The sequence below is a fragment of the Aotus nancymaae genome, unplaced genomic scaffold, assembly GCF_030222135.1.
Source record: "Aotus nancymaae isolate 86718 unplaced genomic scaffold, 86718_ANA_hifiasm-v0.15.2.pri h1tg000030l, whole genome shotgun sequence".
In the NCBI taxonomy this organism is placed as follows: Eukaryota; Metazoa; Chordata; class Mammalia; order Primates; family Aotidae; genus Aotus; species Aotus nancymaae.
In genome coordinates, this window is record NW_026988443.1 from 27,566,793 (window position 1) to 27,587,119 (window position 20,327).

A 20,327-nucleotide genomic window follows, 5' to 3' on the forward strand; every position below is an offset into this window, starting at 1 on the left:
ACCCCAGTCTCCCATGTGGGTGCAGTGGAGGCCTTACCAGGACAGCAAGAAGCCTGAGCACAGGAGACCCTGGTCCCTGAGCAATAGCACTTGTGCTTTTCTGAACTGGAGCCCTGGGCCTGGAAGGCTGGGGGTTAAGGTCTTTCTCCTTCAATCTGGATCAGCATGTTCTGTCCCTGCAGTGCAGGGTGCACACACCCACCCTGGCCTGTCACATTGGAAGGGACCTTAGAGAACACCTGGGCCTGCCCTGGCCAGATCAGGAGGGGAAATGGAAGTTCAGAGGAAAACATGGCCGTCACTGTCTCAGGGCACAGGCAGTTCGTGGGGACGGCCTGGTGAGAGGCCTTAGGGGGGCATCCATGTGCTGGGGAGCAGGACTCTTGTGTCATCTGCACAGCCGCCCAGAGGCCTGGGGGCCTGTCTCTGCAGGGGCTGGGGATTCTGGGAAGAGGCTTCTGGATTCTCTCCTGTTCTCTTGGCTTCTGAAATCTCCACTCCTGCACATCTATTATCTTCAGGCCTGGAGAAGATGAAGACATCCTGCAACACATTCCTTCCAGCACCGTCCGCAGGTCCCTTCCATGGGCCAGGGCTTGACCACCCGCAGGAGAACCCTAGATAGGTCAACCTTTGTCTTCTCCTGGATTCTCAGCCTGGAGGAAGGCGGGGATCCCTGTGGCCCCTTCCCCTAGCTTGCAGGCCCGGATACGCACTACAGATCAGGTGGTCCTTAGCACATCCTGTGCGGGCCAGGGTCTCAGGGGCTCGCGTGCACGGTCCGGGCCACTTCTGCCGGCTTTCCGGCCTTCTCCTCCATCTGGATCTCCCACTCTGCCGCCCGTTCCCCAAGTGGTTCCAGTGTTCCTGAGGCGTGGCCCCCACCCCCTACTGGCCACCGAAATCCCACCCACCCTCGGCTCAAGCCCAGCCTCCAGGAAGCCTTCCCGACCGCCCTGCGGCAGTGAGCCTCTGTTCTCCGGTTGCCCCGAGGAACCGCAGCGCCCCTGCCACGGTAAGGGGTTATTCTGCCGTCGGTCCCCGCGCGTCTGCTGGTCCCCACCCCGCCATTGGCCCGCAGCCCCGCAGCCCACGTGCTCCCTGGCTGGGGCCGCCCGCGGAGGTGCTGGGGCCCGCGAGGCCTGGAGTTGGAGACTGCGCGTGAGCGCCTGCGGGGCCCGTCTGCCCCTGCGCCGGCCGTGGGCCCGCGCTTCTGACCCTGGGCCTCGGCTCCGGCCTCGTGTGGAAGGGGGCAGGGGTGCGGGGCTCTGCGTCCGGGGTTCTGGGTTCTGCGCCCTGCGCCGTGGGCGGAGAAGCCACGAGGAGTCCTTGCCGCCCCCGGCCCTGCGAGGGCTCGACCCCGCCCGACCGGGAGGAATGGCCCTGCCACAGCTGCCCGGAGTCCGGGGAAAGGGGGCCGAGCTCCTGGTCGGAAGCTTCCTGTGGATCCCCCGGGAGTGGGTGCATGGGGGTCTGTGGGGGGCGGAGTTGGCCTCCGAGACCTTGACCTAGCAAGCCCGGCCGCGCACGCCGCGCCCTGGAGGCCAGCATCCCAAGGGCGCTCAGAGCGGTTAGCGCAGCCATTACAACGCGGTGGCGCACGCCTGTGATCCCAGCACTGTGGGAGGCCGAGGCGGGAGGATTGCTTGGGGCCAGGAGTTCAAGACCAGCCTGGGGAACAAAGCGAGACCCTTGTCTTTACCACCACAACCAGCAACAAAAACTAAACTTTTCTTACAAAACAAATCGAGTAAAATCCTGCTCCGAGGCTCACATTACAGAGTTGCTGTCGAGGACTCTGAGGGAGGCGGAAAGTTGCTGGCGGGCTCCTGAGAGTGACGGGGCTTTGCCAACAGGTCCCTGGGCAGATAAGAGATGGAGCCAGGACAGAAATCGGAATGCAGGACTCGGGAATGCAAGTGTCCCACGGCAGGGACGGGGCGCGAGGTGGGTGGGAAGAGCAGTGCACGATGCGGGAGACGCCACCGTGCTTGTGGGAAGGGCAACGCCATCATGCTGGGAGGAAGGGGGCTTGGCAAGGAATAGGGAGTTGGGGCTCCCGGTGACCGGGAGGGAGGAAGTGGGAGGAAGCTTCAGGGACTAGGGGAGCAGCGAGGAAGGGCCTGGCCGTGCATTGTCCCTTCCAGGTGCCCGCCAGAGGGCGCGCCAGCCCTCAAATAAAGATCTAGAGGCTGACAGTCACGGTCCTGCCCAGATGACCTCCTCTCTCTGGCCTTTGTGTTGGCTCAGTAGGCGCTAGGGTCCCACCCGCCATTTGGCTACAGCTGCCTGTGGCCTCCCGGCTGGGGCACCTGCAGCTGAGTGGCTCTTCTAGGGGAGCAATGGGAAGAAAACCACCAGCTAAACTGCCTGGAGTTTGCTGGCTAAAGGGGAAGAAGGAAAAATACTGTTGGGATTTGCGGGACCCCTAACTCATGACCCCATGTCTGGTTTCGGGTCTTTCTTGTAAAATACACATAACATGAAATTTAACATTTTATCTTTTTTTTTTTTTTTTTTTTTTTGAGGCGGTGTCTTGCTCTTTTGCCCAGGCTGGAGTGCAGTGGCCTGGTTTTGGCTCACTGCAAACTCCACCTCCTGGGTTCAAGGGATTCTCTTGCCTCAGCCTCCTCAGTAGCTGGGATGACAGGTGCCCGCCACCTCGCCATGCTCCTCTTTCGCTATTTGAGAGTGTACAATTCAGTGGCATTAGGTACATCACAGTGTTGCACAACCATCACTACCCTCTAGTTTCAGAACTTTTTTGTTGCCCCAAAGGGAATCCCAGACCCATTAAGCAGTGGCGTCCCATTCCCCTTTGCCAGTCCCTGGCAAGCACTAGCCTGCTTTCTGTGTCTAGGGATTGGCCTTTTCTGGATATTTCATGTAGATAGAATCATGCAATATTGGCTTTCTGTGTCTGGCTTATTTCACATAGCGCGATGTTTTCAGGTTCACCCATGTGGTAGCATGTATCAGAGTTTCTCTCCTTTTTATGGCCAAGTAATGCTCCACGGCATGGTTACACCACATTTTGTTGATCCATTCTTTGGTTGGTGGACACTTGGGTTATTTCTAATTTTTGGCTATTGTGAATAATGCTGCTGTGAACATTGGTGGACAAGAAGTGTTTAAGTCCCTGTTTTTCATTTTTGGGGCCTTATACTTAAGAGTGGAACTGCTGGGTTGGAGGTTTAACTTTTTGAGGAACTGCCAAACTGTTTTTCACAGCGGCTGCCCCATGTATTCCTATGAGCAACATACGAGGGTTCCAATTTCTCCACATTCTCACTGACAGTTGTTATTTTCTGTGGTTTTGGTGTCATAGCCATGCTAGGGAGTGTGAAGTGATACTGCATGTGGCTTTGATTTCCATTTCCCGGATGACTGGTGATGTGAGTGTCTTTTTCTTTCAACTGGGTGCCCTCCCCCCAGTCTATCCATAGAAGAACAGGCCGAGTCCTCCTTCTGAAATCTAACTCTGATTATGTCTCCCCCAGCTCAGAACCAGCCCCAAATCCCTTCGAACTCTCTCTGGAAAGGAGCACACATTCCTGTCCTCCCTGCCTCCAAAACACACACCCTCTGTGCTCCAGCTCCTAGAAAATTCTTCCAAGTGCTAGAATATACTCCTCCTCCAATCCTTTGCTTCTGCCCTTCTCTCTGCCTGGAACATTCTCCTATGCTCTCCACTACCCTGCTTCCACTGCTGAATCCTTCCATCCTTCCAGCCTCACCTACTCCCTATCACCTTTCACTTCCGGGTTATGTCACTTTCCACTCTGACTTGTAATCTCCAGTTCAATGGTAAGTTTCCCCCCAAAGAGGGAATTCCATACAGGTCATGGTCAGCTCTGTAGGCCCAGCCTCGTCGCCTCAGTGCCCAGCACAGTGGGGCTCAGTAAGACTGTGATGACTGACCACGTGGATGGAAAGGTGTTGGGGAAGGGGCACAGGTGTGTTTGATTACTATCATCAACCTTGTTTGCTTTCTTTTCATGGAATCGACTTTACACTGGTTTTGACCGTTTTAGTCAAGGGGGTCCCACCTGTTGCCCACATACACCTGAATTTCAACCGTGGCACAGTCTCGGCTCAAGGTGTGTCCCTTGGCTGTGGAACAACAGGATGCACTGTTCCTTTATATCCAGTTATTTTTAAAGCACCAGTTGCCTTTAACATGCCTGTGGGTTTAAGAACCACGGCACTCTTTGACTCTTGCAGTTCCTCAGGCTGTCCCCATTTTCACTTTTCTTTTTTTTGAGACGGAGTTTTCCCCCGTCACCCAGGCTGGAGTGCAGTGGTACAATCTCAGCTCACTGCAACCACAGTCTCCCGGGTTCAGGTGATTCTCCCTACCTTAGATTCCCGAGTAGCTGGGATTACAGGTGCCCACCACCATGTGGCTAATTTTTGTATTTTTAGTATATATGGGGTTTTGCCATGTTGGCCAGACTAGTCTTGAACTCCTGGACTCAAGTGATCCTCCCACCTTGGCCTCCCAAAGTGTTGGGATTACAGATGTGAGCCACTGTGCCCGGCTGCCATTTTCACTTTTATTCAAATGTCTCAGTTGAGTCCTCTACCCCATACCCCCACCCCTACTTCCACGTCTTCTCAGCATCCGACTCTTCCATTCTTAGCAATCTATAGTATCTGGCCCAAGAGTGCACAGAAACCTCCCCATCCAGCTAGTTGACACCAAATGGCCCCCCATTCCTTCCCCTCCTTCTCTTTCTGCAGCCTGTAGAGGGCCACGTGGGGTTGTGCAGGCCTGGGCTCAAATCCTAACTCCACCACTTCCTTGCTGTGTGGCCTTGAGCAAATTACTTCAACTCTCTGCACCACAGTCTCCTTAAATGTAAGCTTCCCTCCTCGGACAGCTATGAGAGTAGACTATGAGAATTCAGACAAGGCCTGGCAACTGTGATCCAGACCCCATGCCCCTTCTAGAACTCTCCAGGAGCTGCACTCGCCCACTATAACTTTACTTATAGTAAAGTTACAAGTTTTTCTTATAACTCTTCACCAGCCTCATTTTACTTTTTCTCTTGGGAGGCCCCTGAAAACTGCCAACCCTTAATGAGCATTTACTTTTTAAGAATAAATTTTATTTTTCATGCTACCTTGTGTAAGAATTGAGCATTTACTTGAAACCTGGCACAGTCAAAGGCCTTATTAACCTCTGGGTCTGACTACAGCTTCAGGAAGGATCTAATCTTGTCAGCTCCATTTCACAGATGAGAAAACTGAGGCAGCGGCTGGTAACCCATCGAGGCTCATGCTGCTTGGAGGTGGCAGGCCTGGGCTCCTCACCGCCATGCGTGTTGCCTCTGTTTAGGCCCAGGCTGCTGTCCTGGGTCCTTTGTTTTCCCTGCAACCCATTCCAGATACTGCCAACGTCCTGAATTTCATAGATGTAAATGTGAAAGGTAAAATAAGCTTCTGGAAGAAAACCAAGGAGCATATAGCTTCATGATGTTGGGATCTGCAAATATTTCCCAAATAAGACTCAAGAATTCACCTTAAAAGATAAATGGTAGAATTAAAATTAAGTTTTTTTAAGTTCTGGGATACATGTGCAGAACGTGCAGATTTGTTCCACAGGTACACGTGTGCCATGGTGGTCTGCTGCACCTGTCAACCCGTCATCTAGGTTTTAAGCCCCGCATGCATTAGGTATTTATCCTAATGCTCTCCCTCCCCTTGCTCCCCACCCCCCACAGGCCCCAGCGTGTGATGTTCCCCTCCCTGTGTCCGTGTGTTCTCATTGTTCAACTCCTGTTTAATGAGTGAGAACATGCAGTGTTTGGTTTTCTGTTCCTGTGTTAATTTGCTGAGAATGATGGTGTCTTGCTTGATCCATGTCCCTGCAAAGGACATGAACTCATTATTTTTTACGGCTGCAAAATTAAGAATTTTTATTCATCCAAAGACACCATTAAAAGGCAAACCACAGACTGGCAGGCGATCATTGTTACATGATTGTCTGATGAAGGATTCACACTCAGAATGAAGAAACCCTGTGCTTTAATAAGTCTCGCTCATAAACATACATTTTTTTTTGAGACGAAGTCTTGCACTGTCGCCCTGGCTGGAGTGCAGTGGCACAATCTTGGCTCACTGCAACCTCTGCCTCCCGAGTTCAACCAATTCTGCTGCCTCAGCCTCCCAAGTAGCTGAGATTACAGGCGCCCGCCACCAGGCCCGGCTAATTTTTGTGTTTGTAGTAGAGACAGGGTTTCACCATGTTGGCCAGGATGGTCTCGAACTCCTGAGCTCGTGATCTGCCCGACTCGGCCTCCTAAAGTGCTGAGTTTACAGGCGTGAGACACCATGTCCGGCCCATAAACACACATTTTTAAAAAGTCATGCAGGCCTGAATTTGCAGCCTAGCTCGCCCTTCTGCCCATTTTGAGAGATCTTGGACAAGTCTCTTCGAGGGGCAGAGCCTCGAGTTAATTATCCCACTTCCAAATTGGGGCTAAAACCCACGCTTTGTGTGCCTCACTGTTGTGTTTCCTGTGAGAATGAAAAAAGAGATAATGCACCAAAAATGGATCAGTGTCAGGGTGGGGATTTATGTGTATGTGGCCCTCTTATCCCTACTCTCAAATTGGAGCTCCTCAAGGACGTGGGCTGGGCCTTAGCCTGATCTCTGGTCCCTGGCACCCGGCACGAGCCTGGCTTAGAGTACATGGAAGCATCTGCGCGACCCGTGACATGAATGGAAGCATACATTCTGTGCTTCCATGGAGTGGGCAAGGAACAGAATTCCTGGATGAGGGAAGCACACAAGCAAAGCGTGAGTGTGGAAAAGTGCAGTTCAGTCCATTGGGAGTGAGCTTTGGTGGAAACAGAGTACAAGCCGGGGAAGAGTGGATGGGGATGGATTTTCCAGGCTCAGGAGTTGGGATTATTGTTAGAGGAACCCCTGCTTACTAGGCCTCTGTTTTTAATAAAACATGACTAAAGTGACTCCATCTTGAAGTGAGCAGGTTAACACTTATGGTCAGAAAATAGCCACATCCAAAGCGGACCCCCAATTATAATTACAGCGTATTTATAGCCATGCAGAGCATCTCCCACTGAGCCTGCAGAATGTCCAGGTGTCCTAAAAATACAGCCCACTTTAATTAAGAGTAATGTTAATGAGTGAGTTTAGGTTGAAGAGTTAATGGTCATGGATAGCACCAATATCCATTACCTTTAGTGAGCACATCTGCACATTCCACGTTTAATTATAGCTCCTTATGGCTTGCTTCCTTCCTTCCTTCCTTCCTTCTTCCTTCCTTCCTTTTTCTTTTTCGATGGAGTCTTGTTCTGTTACCCAGACTGGAGTGCAGTGGCGCAATCTGGCTTCAGTGTTCCACCTCCTGGGCTCAGGTGATTCTCTTGCCTCAGCCTCCTGAGTAGCTGGGATTACAGGCGCACCACCACACCCAGTTAATTTTGTTTTTTTTTACTAGAGGCAGGGTTTGCCATGTTGGCCAGGCTGGTCTTGAACTCATGACCTCAGGTGATCCATCCGCCTTGGCCTGCCTAAGTGCTGGGATTACAGGTATGAACCACTGCATCCAGCCACTCCTTATGGCTTCTTATAAGTAGAGACACTAACAAAAGACGGTGCATTCCTCCTCCTGCTTTCTGAGGATGCTCTACTCTGTGACAGAGTAGTGTGTAATAAACTTGCTTTTTCACACTGCACTCTGTGACCTGCCTTTAATTCCTTCCTGTGTGAGACCCAGGAACTGTTGGGGTCTGAATCAGTACCCTCTTTTTCCAGCAACATTATCTTGAAGGCGATAGGCAGCCACAGACGTGCTGGGGACATGGGGTGTAAGTGAGGCGGAGGGGAGGAGGGAGAGACAGAGAGCTTTGGAGACTGGAGGTCAGGGGTGGTAAAAGATTCGTCTCTAAGCAGCAGCCATCTCAGAACTCCTGCTTCTAAAGAAGAAAGCCAATGAATGAGAAAGAGATCGGAGGAGAGGAGAGAGTAGATTCCATGGGGGGTGGAGGGTGATCAGGGAATGGAGGCAAAACCAAGGAGCAGAGGAGGAAAGGGGTCCAGCTTCATCACCCCTTCCCTGCCTTCAAGAAAGAGCCCACAAGACTGAAGGGTTCCCCAGTGCCTCTCAGATGTGGTCCGCAGCCTGGTGGCCACAGCAGCAGCATCACCAACGGCGTACAGGAGCTTGTTAGAAACACAGTCGCAGGCCCCACCCCACGCCTACTGAATCAGAATTTCTTTCTTTCTTTTATTTATTTTTGAGACAGAGTCTTACTCTGTCACTCCAGCTGGAATGCAGTGGCGCAATCTCGCTCACTGCAGCCTCCGCCTCCTGGATTCAAGTGATTCTTGTGCCTCTCAATTAGCTGGAATTACAGGCATGCACCACCACACCCAGCTAATTTTTGTATTTTTAGTAGAGACAGGGTTTCACCACGTTGACCAGGCTGGTCTTAAACTTCTGATCTCAGGTGATCCACCCACCTCGGCCTCCCCAAAGTGCTGGGATTACAGACATGGACCACCATAACCCAGTTAATTTTTGTGTTTTTAGTTTAGACGGGGTTTCACCATGTTGGACAGCTGGTCCTGACCTCAAGTGATCTGCCCATCTCGGCCTCCCAAAGTGCTGGGATTACAGGTGTGAGCCACCATGCCTGGCCCTGAATCAGAATTTCTGGGAGTGGGTCCAGCACGCTTTTAACAAGGCCTCCAGGGGTTTTGATGTGTGCTCCAATGTAAGAACCACTGGCTGAGACAGCTGTGGAAAAGAGAGGGTTCCTCAGTTTTTGCTTTCAGGGAATCTGGTGAGAGACGAGAGGCCCAGAACCAGACAAGTTCCGGCCAGAGCAGGGGAGGAAGAGAAGAGCAGCCCCACATCCTCTCACAATCACCCACTATTGGCTTCAGGCCAAGATCAGCAGAGGTTCACCTGGAGATAAGAATCTCCACTCAACTCCCCATCTTTTGCGCAGACACTGGCTCTTGTAGGGTGGTTCGAATGCTGTCCAAAGATGTATCCCCCTAAAAATGTCTCCCTCTATCTTGCCTCCTGCCCTGAAAACACTTGGTGGATCCCTGTCTGACCACCCCTAGTTCAAGGACTCAAAGGTTAACCAGAAATAGCGCCAGCAGTAGCTCAGTCGGGTTGGTTGTGTGGCCACGCCTGATGATTGATTGACAGCCATTCAGGGCCGGGATACCCGACCGAGGTTCTGACCCAGGGCTTGATGACCCATTATTCTCATGTTTAGAAACAGCAGCACCACCGGATAGGGGCAACACCTGGGTGTGGAAGGGAGGGTCTGGGGCTGGGAGAGGGGGTGGGGATTCTTACTGGCTGGGTCTTAGCTTGGCTGACTTCCCATGTCTAGAGTTTGATTGTCTTCCTTCAGAGGTGAGTTTCCTGCCATGGGGGGTTTGGGTGAGCCCCCAGCACCAGCATTTTTCGGGGCTTTGGAAAGAGAGTTGTCTAGTAAGGGAGTGGGGTGTCTCTGCGTTCCCAGCGCTGGGAGAGAGAAGAGAAGGGAATCGGTGATATTGACTCTTCCTCCTGCTCTTTCAAAGCCTTCTCTTATTCCTAGGGTGAAATTCTGGTGAATTTGGAGTCTGAAGCCCTGGTTAAATAGCTTCACTGATTTTAAGCTTTGCATAGCCCCCCAAAGTGTGTCTGAGCAGCGGTGACCTCTGCTGGGAGTTTCCATGCTCCATGCTCAGCCCTGATGTCTCCAATTAGAGGAGCCTGATGCAAGTCAGGGAGAGTGTGTGAAATTATTTAAACAACTAACTAAGAATCATGAGGATCAACATTTGGGGCAAGATGAAAAGGCACCAGATCCAACCATCGTACTGTTATTATTTTTTTTGAGTCTTACTCTGTCGCCCAGGCTGGAGTGCAGTGGCATCATCTCAGCTCACTGCAACCTCCCTCTTCCAGGTTCAAGAGATTCTCCTGCCTCAGCCTCCTGAGTATCTGGGACTACAGGTGTGTGCTACCATGCCCAGCTAATTTTTGCATTTTTTAGTAGAGATGGGGTTTCACCATATTGGACAGGCTGGTCTCAAACTCCTGACCTCGTGATGTGCCTGCCTCAGCCTCCAAAGTGCTGGGATTACAGGCATGAGCCACTGTGCCTGGCCCAGGTCCAGTCATTTTTAACTTAGGTTCAAATATCCAGAAATATGCAGAAAAAGTACTGAATTATGCAGTGACAAATCTCCCTCCCATTCTTCTTTTCTATTTGCCAATTTCTATCCCTGAAAGGCAACCACCGTTTCTAATTTCTTATGTACAAAGATGTACAAAGATAAATTTAATTTCCATTTTTCTTTTACATAAAAATTGCACATTTGGCACATTTTTCTGAACCTTGCAGTTTTCACCCATTTACTAATATACCTGGGAATTTTCCATATCAATGTATGCGTCCTTGTTATTTTTAACAGCTGTATACTATTCCACCATATGGCTATCCTCTTGCACTAGTTTCCTCCCATGGCCTTTTGGGCTTTGGTTAGTCATCTGCCAAATCCCAGGCTGGAATGCAGTGTCACAGTCTTGGCTCTGCAAAGGTTACAGCAAAGAAACAGTGCTACAACATGGTCACAAACAATGCTGCTGTTCTCCGGCTGGTACATCTACTTTTTTTTTTTTTTTGAGACAGAATCTCACTGTGTCATCCAGGCTGGAGTGCAGTGCTGCCTCCCGGGTTCAAGCGATGCTCCTATCTCAGCCTCCCAAGTAGCTGGGATTAAAGGTGTCCGCCACCAAGCCTGGCTAATTTTTGTATTTTTAGTAGAGATGGGGTTTCACAATGTTGGCCAGGCTGGTCTCAAACTCCTGGCCTCAAGTGATCCGCCCACCTTGGCCTCCCAAAGAGCTGGGGTTACAGGCCTGAGCCACTGCACCAGGCCGGTGAGTTTGATTTTAAATGACCAGAAATGCAGTCCACGTGCGTGAAAGAAAAGACACAGTGTCTGGCGCTAACATCTCAGAGTGCCTGTATGAAGCTTCCACCCTTAACGCCATTGTCACCAACACCTAATATAAAAAGGTAGTTGGCAACCAGTCTTTTGAATCTTCTCACCAAAGGATGCCCTCTCTGACCCTACAGAGCACACGTGTATAGCTGCCTCTCTTCTTTTTCACCTCACAGGGGATCAGGACACATTGGGAACCCAGGATCTGTTTGGTGGGTATATTTCTCAAGCTCTAGAACCGGGTGATCCAGGTGCTTCACTGACCTAGGAACGCGAAAGCAGAGAAGGAAGAGGCCTGGTTCGGAATGCTCGGGGTTTATGATGAGCCAGAGGAGAGGAGGGATGTGCCGGAAAGGTCTGGCGTTTCCTCTCAGCATGAGCCACAAGTGCAGCACCAACTGGGAAGTCCGTATGGAGTGCCCTGGCAGTCCCCCAGCCCCCCGACATGGCACGGCCCTGCTGATCAAGAGACAAGCATGGTGACCCAGCAGCACTGGCATCTCCAGGGCCTGGGTAGTTCTGAGCTCCAGGCCGCTGGGCTCCCTGAGGCACAACCAGGAGAAGCAGCAGAGTCCAGCCCAAGGCAGGTTTTGCTTGAACACGACTGGGTGGGGGTGGCGAACTGGCCTGGGGAGAGAGGGTCCCAGCAGGAAGCTCTGTGGCTCACGCTCTGTCTCCTCCCTCCCTCTTCTCCCTGTGTCGTCGTAGCTTCCTACCGGGTTCTGAGGTTGGTGAGTACCAGCCGTGGTAGTGCGTGCAGTTGCCCAAGCTGGAGCCCAGATAGGGGACTAGGAACAGGGGCCTGATATCAACAGAGCAGCCTTCTCCCTGAAGTGTGGGACTCTGTGCGCAGGTGGGCGTTGTTGTTTCCCTGCAGGCCAGCCTTGCTCTTCTTCCCCTCCCAGTGAAGAAGTCCAGTCATGGCTCAGAGCAATTGTAAGTGTCTTATATTTTATTTCATACTCAGGATCCTTCCCTTCCCACCTACCTCCCAATCAAGAAACCATGTGTCCACACATTCACTCTCTCTCCCATAGGTAGGGGAGTGTCCTGGGCTCTGCTGCTTTTGAGCTATGATCCCTGTTCCCCTACCCTGAGAAGTAAGGCCTTCAGCTCACAGTCTCATTTCTTCAAGAGCTGTGACCCTGGGAACCAGGGGCCAGGCTCTGCTGGTGGGTGGGTGCGTGGGTGGTTAAGAATCTAGCTGGAAGACAGGACTGGCTTATTAATGACAGCAGGTCAGGGCCACTGCTACCCACCCTCTCCTTGCCCAGCCCCCAATTCCAGATGAAGTCGTGGTCAGGCAGAAGAGGGCCCCACAGGGCTCCTGGAAGGTCGGCACACTCCGCCACGGAAAGAGAGTCTACACTGTGGCCATCAGCAGCTCAACCCACCACGTGTACACGTGTGGCTCTGGCTACATCAGGGTGTGGGATGAGGGTGCGTTGCATGCGGGGGGCAAGGTCCCTCAGGCTCAGCTGGACTTTCAGGTGAGGGGGATCCAACAGGGCTCAGGGAACTCTGACAGGGCCTTGATGTGAGACCCAGAGTCAGTGCCCCGAGCGGATACCAGTGTGTGAACGCTTCCTACAGGACCGCCAGGACTGTGTTGTTACCTGTAAGCTGTTCCCTGATGAACAGAGCCTGATCACAGGGGGTGCCTCCCAGGCCGTGACTCTCTGGGACCTGGCACCCACCCCCCAGGTCAGGGCACAGCTGACCTCAACGGGCCCCACGTGCTATTCCCTGGCTGTGTCCTCCGATGCCCATATCTGTTTGGCTGGCTTCCAAGGATTTGTTGAGATTTGGGATTTGCAGAACCAAATCTTGATCAGGTATGACCTCCCTCCACAGCCACTCAGGTGTACCTGGGGAAGGGCTTGCCAGTAAGGCTCACTCTCCCCTCTTTGCATTAGGGCTGGGTGAATCAGTGCAGAGGATATATCTGGGGTACTCCTAGGGGCTTCCTGACCTTGAAACTTCCGGGGGGCCCAAGCCACTCAGCGACCCTCTGAGTTGTTTTCCCACCCACCAGGAAGCACCAAGTTCCTGTATACGCGTCCCGATGTGTTGACATCACAGGCAATATGTTCTGGACGGGAGGTGAAGACACCACCCTGTATTCCTGGGACCTGAGGAGCTACCAGAGGCTGCACCAATATGACTTAGAGAATGAGGTGCCCGACTGGCCACCACTAACAGAATGCCACCTGCAGTGGAACTCTGCATGGAGGCAGGGGTGGCAGTGAGCTTGAGAGGTGGGCACAAAGGGTGGCGTTGGCAACTTTGGGTGCTGACCTCAAGCCTCCTTCCACAAACAGATCCTCAGCATTACCCATGACCCCGGTGAAGAATGGATATTGGCAGGCTTGAGAACAAGTGATATCGCATTCCTTCACACTCTTCGGAATGAGAAGTTTAAGGTTGTCATGAAAAAATACACCCGCCACCACAGCCTCAAGTTTGCCTCCTGTGGTGAGAAGTCAGGTGACACCTCCGGGTGTCCGGTTTTGAACTCACTTTTGTCTCTTCTTTCTCTATTCACCCACCTTTCGTTTTCTGGCTCCCTCCATAATGGGAGCTTTCTGCACAGAATGATAGCCCAAAGACACAGGCAGATGGAAAAGGCATGGACCTTATCTGATTGTCCTTCTGTGGTTCCGTGATAACCATGATCCTGCATGTGGTAGGAGGGTGGGGGCAAATAAGGGAATGGCTTAGGTTGTGTGTCTGATTTTCATAGATGAGGGGACTGAGGCAGAGAAGAATTGCCCTTTTCCTAGGTTGGGGACAGTGCTGGAACTAGAATGCAGGATTGGTCTCTGGCCTCTCCATCTGTTCTTTTCTTCACCAGGGAGCTATTTTGTGACTGCGAAAGATGCGTCTATCAGTGGCTTGGAGGCACCTTCTCTACAAAAGTTGTTTCAGGTACTGGACACAGGGATGCCTGAACCCAGGCACTCAGAGCTTATAGCTCCAGATCCCAGTTGATTGGATTCTAGGGGGTGCTGGAAAACACCTCTGAGATAGCACCCAGGGCAGTTTTACAGAGTGGGGGAAATGAGGACTTCATATTCTGTGAACTCCCAAGCTACCTGGAGCCCTGAGACCTGGCCCTGTCCTCAGCCTGAGCCTTAGGTCCATGCTGAGCTGTGAAACAGGCCTACATGAAGCCTCCGTGTCTGCTCCAATCCTTGCTCCAAATGTGATCCCTTTTTTGGCCCTTCCATCCATCTAGGTAGAGGAGTCTTCAGGTATCCTGTGCTGTGACGTGTCCTCTGACAACCAGTATCTGGTCATGGGCTCCAAGAGCAGTGCCATCATCTACCAGCTCTTGTATTAAAGGCGGCATGCTATGGTCCTGCCAGTGAAGGCCTAGTATTTGGGCTGGTGTGGCTGAGAGGATGGCTTCAGGGTGCTGGACACTTCTAATGCCTGCCTCCTCCTCTGCCTTGGCTTTAGTGGCAGGTCATCCCTCCCCTCCAACACCCCATTCTCAGCCCGCACTCCCAGATTTTAATCAGATAACTTGGAGCTTTTTCCTTTGTTATCTTTCTACCACCGATTTCTGGGTTTTGGCAGGAAACTTGAAATCCCTTTGTAATGAATAAAATAGCAAAGCAGAAAACAAAATGGTCTGTATATGTGTCCCTTTCTTTCAAGTCACAAACTCGTTGTGATGGATTGCTTATGCCTTCAGCAAGTTCCAGGTGGGGAAGGAATTTTAGACCAGACTTAGTTTTGTTTGTAAATATATTTTTTTTAAAGTGGGAAATTTTTGGAATCTTAAAGCTCAAGAAATGTAAGCCCAGGTGCTGACTTCCAGATTGTATCAGGGTGTTGATAGACCAGCAGTGCTCAACTCTTGACTCAGGTAAAGGTCCTGGAGCTGGTCTAGCCATGTTCTGAGGACTGGCTCCCTTTTTGTGCCTAACTTCAGTGATAGAGAAGCTCCCTGCTTCATGCCACTTCACTGTCTCTGACTCTTATAAAAGTCCTGACGCTAATTCTGGTGTTTGGTGCTAATCAGAGCTACCTAGCTCACTGTTTCAGAACACTTTCCTCATGTTTGAGAATTTGACAATGTAGTATTATATCTGGGCTTCACCAGGCTGGAAAGGTCCCAGCTCTTGGGGAAAAAAAAAGCCATATAGGCCTGCTTTCTAGTCTTCTTCCATCAGCATCCTCTTTTTGGGTTGGTGTTTGTATAACTGAGACTGCTAGCTGCCCACTGAAGTTCATGGCTTGGAGTTTTCCCTGGGAGGAAGCTGCAATGCCAAGGGCCAAGTTTCCCATCCTTTGCAACATGTAGACGTTGTCAGGAACTTAGTTCTTGCCAGTGGATTGTGAGTGAATAACATGCGTCAGCTTTGGGCCAGGCCTAAAGGAGCAGGAGTGTTCCCTCCAGGATCTCCTTCCCCTTCCACCAGCTCAAGGCAAATAATGTGGAGGCCCCAGGGCATTGCAGAACCATAGGGTAGAAGCATCCTGTGTGCATGAGTCAGACACGGAGAAAAGCTGCCCACCTTGGGCTATGGCATGGAAGAAAAAGAAGCTTGTATTTGACCTGTTGTTGATGTGGGGGTCTATTTGTTACTACAGCTCTGGAAATAGCAAACTTTTTCTTAAGTAGCCAGAGAGTAAATATTTTAGGCTTTGCCATATGACTTTTGTGGCAGCTATTCAACTGTGCTATTATTATAGCATGAAAGTGGCCATAGATAATACATAAGTGAGTAAGTGTGAGTTTTATAAATTAAACTTTATAAAAACAGCAATGGGACAGATTTGGCCTGCTGGCTGTAGTTTGCAACATCTGCTAAACCCAGTGCACCTCTAAATAATATAGTACTGTAACTGGGATCTATTAAATATGGTACAGAAGGTAGAGACTACCAATAGATCTATCCTATTGCAACATCTGCTAAACCCAGTGCACCTCTAAATAATATAGTACTGTAACTGGGATCTATTAAATATGGTACAGAAGGTAGAGACTACCAATAGATCTATCCTATTGGGCTATAGTAACAAATAGACTCAAATCTATAACAAGTGCTCATTGATGAATGAATGAATATACAAAATATGGTGTGTGTGTATATATAGACACCCAAAATGGAATTTTATTCAGCCTTGAAGGAAATTCTGACACGTGCTACAACATGGATGAACCTTGAGGACATTATGCTAAGTGAGATAAGCTGGTCACAAAAGGACAATACAGGTGTTTGTTTGATTCCAATCATATGAGATATTTAGTCAAATGCATAGAGACAGAAAGTGGAATGGTGGTAACCAGGGGCTGAGGAGAGGAGGTGTGGGGAAATATTGTTTAATGGGAAGAGTTTGTTTTGCAAGATGAGAAAATTCTGAAAATGGATGGTGGTGGTGATTGCACAATATTGTAATGTATCAAATATCACTCACTATATAATTAAAGATGTTAAGATGGTACATTTTATGTTATGTGTATTTTAAACAAAGAAAAAAATCTAGGGAATTATAAAGATCAAATTCAGAATAGTGGTGAGCTCTAGGGACAGGGGGATAAATCTGATTATAAAGGAATAGAAAGGGGCCTCACCTCTATGTGCAATATTCATTTTTTAAAAAATAAATCAAGGTTCATCAAAATTTAAAATGTGCTTCAAAGGACACCACAAGAAACTGAAAAGTTAACCCACTGAATAGGAGAAAACATTTGCAAATTATATTTCTGGTAAGGCATTTGTATCCACAATATATAAAGAACTCTTACAATTCAACAACAAGAAGACAACCCATTTTTTCAAAGGGCAAAGGGTTTGAACAGACATTTCTCCATAGAAGATATACAACTGGCCAACAAATACGTGAAAAGGGGCTCAACGTCATTTGCCATTAGGAAAATGCAAAACAAACCCAAGGGAGATATCTCTTATCATCTGCTAGGATGGCTAGAGTGAAAAAGATGATAACAAGTGTTGGCAAGGATGTGGAGAGATTAAAATCCTCATATGTTGCTGGTAGGATTGCAAAATGTTGCAGTCACTTTTTAAATGTTTGGAAGTTCTTCAATATGCTTAACAAAGAGTTACCATATGATTCAGTAATTCCACTTCTAAGTATATGTCCAAGAGAATTAAAGACACACAAGTTGGGAGGGTGATAATTGGGAGTGAGAGTATAAGAATTTTAAAATGCTTTCTGGAAATAAGATAAAAGTCCCAATTAATAGCAGTGTTGATAAATCAAGGAGTAGCATTGTAATGTCTAGGTTAATTGCTAAAAGAATATTAAACAAGTGTAGAGCTTCCAAGCAAAGAGGGAAAATACTGGAATAATATATTATAATGATCCAAAAAAAAAAAAAAAGAGAAAAAAGGAAAAAAGGAACAAAGAAGAAGCAGAAAAGGAAACGTTTACTGAAATGATAGATTTAAATCCAAATATAGCAGTAAATCTATTAAATGTAAGTGGATTAAATATTTCTGTTAATCTGTAGAGGTCATATAACAATTAAAAAAATCTCAACTGTGTTTGAAAGATACATTAAAACATAAGGGCACAGAAAGTACAGCAAGAATAGAAAAAGATACTTTCTGCAGAAATCAAAGAAAGTTGATGTTGTATTAATATTAGACAACATATACTATAAAACAAAAAATATTTGAGATAAAGGTGAACACTTCATAAGTGTTCAATTCAGGTTCAATTCATCAGGAAGACACAATAATTCTGTTTTTATGTAGTTGTTACTTTAGCCTCAACATACAAAAAGAAAAATCAACAAATTAGACAAATTTATGTCTCAGAGTGACCAAGAGTTCAAATAGACAAAAAATTTATAAGGGTACAGAAGCTTTGAATAACATGATTAGAAAACTTAGAACAAGACACACAACCACTACAGAATACACCCACCCACACACACACACATACACACGGCATTTACAAACGACCATATACTTGAGCCATAAATTTCAAAGTATTTAACTTTTACAGAATATATTGTTTGACCACAATGCAATTAAGATATAAATAATAAAAAGAAAACTAGAATTTTCCTATTTTGGAAATTAAGAAAAACTTCTAAATAACTAATAGAGAATAAACTACAAAATAATTAGAAGCTATTGTAATGAAAAATATGGATTCAGCTAGAGCTAGAATCAGAGCTTGTCATTCAAGCCATGTCCCATCCCTGTCTCCTGGATCTCTTGAGTTTGGGCGTTGACTGCCTGGGTCTTCGTGGCTCTTGGAAGCTGGGTCTGGGATGGAGCGAGGGTGGAGACAAGGCCTTTCTCCTAGCAGAGGAAGGTCGGGGAAAAGGAGCTCGGGAGTAGTCTAGGAGACTGATTTTCACAGATGTTGCAAAAGGAATTGACTCAATTTAGCTCTCATCAGCAATGCTTAGTGTCCATTTGCCTACATTCACGCCAACATGCATGTTTTCTCATTTTAGAGGTTTTTTTTTTTTTAAGAAAACAAACAAACAAACAAACAAACAAAAACCCAGGCTGGAGTGCAGTGCTTTAATGACGGCTCACTGTAGCTTCAGCTTCGACCTAAGTGATCCTCGCCTCAGCCTCCCGAGTAGCTAGGACTAGAGGCACGTGCCACGACATCTGGCTATTTTTAAATTTTTATTTGTAGAAACAGGGTCCCATTATACTGCACAGGATGGTCTCTAAATTCCTGGGCTTAAGCTATTCTCCTTCCTACCTTGGCTTCCCAAAGTGTTGGGATTACAGATGTGAGCCAATGCACCCGGCTTCATTTGTGGATTTCAATTCCTTGGAGAGGGGACAATGGCCACTCCTGTGGCTGTGATCTGAGTTTCTTTTGTTATGAGCGAGGTTGAATCTTTGCGAGTTTACCTAAGCATGTACTTAGGAAGCCGTGTGGCGGGGTCCCACTCTCCTGTACACCTGGCTCTCAGATGTCGACACTTCTTCAACCTCTGGTCCCTGAGGGGCACACCTACTCCTTGCACACGGTTCAGAGTGTTTTGCAGGGTGACATTCCTCTAGCGGCTTCTAGTCACCTTTGCTGCAAATTTTTTCAATTTGTAAAGCAGATCGTAGCACAACAAAACAGCTGCCCTCTCTGAGGCTCGAACTCAGGACCTTCAGATTATGAGACTGACGCGCTGCCCACTGCGCTAAGAGGGCCTCCGCTTAGGGTTGGTTTCTACCTCTCATAAGAAAACACCTGCAGCACCTTCCGCTCGCTGTCGCTTCTGCAAGGTCGGGCTTTGCAGGCAGAAGCCCCTGATCTCCCCACCGTGGGGACACGTGGGAGGGTCTCTCGCGGGAACGGAGCGGCCTGTGCTCAGGGAACGAGACCCGCGCCGGGAAGAAAGCTGCCTGCCGGGAGCGCATCCTCGTGAGGACCTGGAACCCGAGCCGCCGCGGCTCACCCAGAGGCGGTGGGGCCCTGGGGTGCGTGTGGGACGCCCGGTGCGTAGACTCTGGGCACGGCCAGGTGGGGACAAGCTCCGAGGCGTGACAGGGCCGGGGCGCCGGGGAAGCAGAGGACCTGCGGCTGGGTCTGGTGCAAGCGGTGGGGGTGGCGAGGACCAGGGCGCAGGGGAGAGGAGGCTGCAAGGGGCGCCCCCAGCTGGGGTCCTCGGTCTCCAGGGCGACGGTCGCTTGAGTGGGCGGGAGATGGGCTCGCGTGGCTGCCAGTTTCAGGGTCCCAGAGTGGACTGAGGCTTGAGCGTGCGACACTGGCCGCGGGTGGGCGTCAGGGGCGACCCGGGAGCCAGGGGTGCCTAGGGCCCTGGGGAGCTGGCGAGCAGGCGCACGTGGGAGAAAGAAAGCAGGAGGAAGGCGGAAAAGGGGTCTGGGGTGTGACATCTCCAGGCCCAGGCCGTGGGGTCGGGATGGGGGTGAGGTGGAAGAAGGGAGGGAAGATTCCAGAAGATTCCAGAACGTGAATTCAATCGGAAAATGGAGGGAAGAAATTATGGTTGTCTTGGACTTGCTAGTTCATTTGTTTATTGCATCCCGTGTTTTTCTTTTTCTCTCTTCTTTTTCAAATAACCTTGCTTCTTGGTTACACGCAGGGGCCTCTCATTTTGAAGGGCAGCGGAGTCGCACTGCTCGCTCTGAGCAGGCCTCTACAATTTATTGTCACATGAAAAGACGACAGGAATAAAGGGTGCGGGGAGGGATGGCCAGTGGATGGGTGGGTGGAGGGAACTCTCCCCATCTCAAGGTTCCCTCCTCACTCCTTCAGGGAAGTTACTGCCCCAGGGAGTCTTCACCCCATCCCATTGCCCAAAACCCATTCTGGGTAAGATGACCACCTTGAACTTGTCAGCTTACTCATTCTCTAAGTCCTTGTGGCA

The 20,327-nt window shown here is 49.5% G+C and overlaps 1 protein-coding gene and 1 non-coding gene across 2 annotated transcripts; one reads left to right on the plus strand and one right to left on the minus strand.

Annotated features, from left to right (window-relative positions):
* Window positions 1–929: 929 nt before the first annotated feature.
* Window positions 930–14,622, plus strand: TLE7 (TLE family member 7). Its single transcript, XM_064382954.1, has 10 exons — window positions 930–1,015; window positions 11,167–11,573; window positions 11,699–11,721; window positions 11,868–11,926; window positions 12,265–12,480; window positions 12,584–12,825; window positions 13,026–13,167; window positions 13,312–13,465; window positions 13,845–13,918; window positions 14,229–14,622. The coding sequence occupies exons 2-10, from the start codon at window positions 11,296–11,298 to the stop codon at window positions 14,331–14,333; spliced, it is 1,293 nt and encodes a 430-aa protein (XP_064239024.1). The 5' UTR covers window positions 930–1,015; window positions 11,167–11,295; the 3' UTR covers window positions 14,334–14,622.
* Window positions 14,623–19,073: 4,451 nt separating this feature from the next.
* On the minus strand, window positions 19,074–19,146 carry TRNAM-CAU (transfer RNA methionine (anticodon CAU)). Its single transcript has one exon. It is a non-coding gene; the product is annotated as a tRNA-Met (tRNA).
* Between the last annotated feature and the right edge of the window lie 1,181 nt (window positions 19,147–20,327).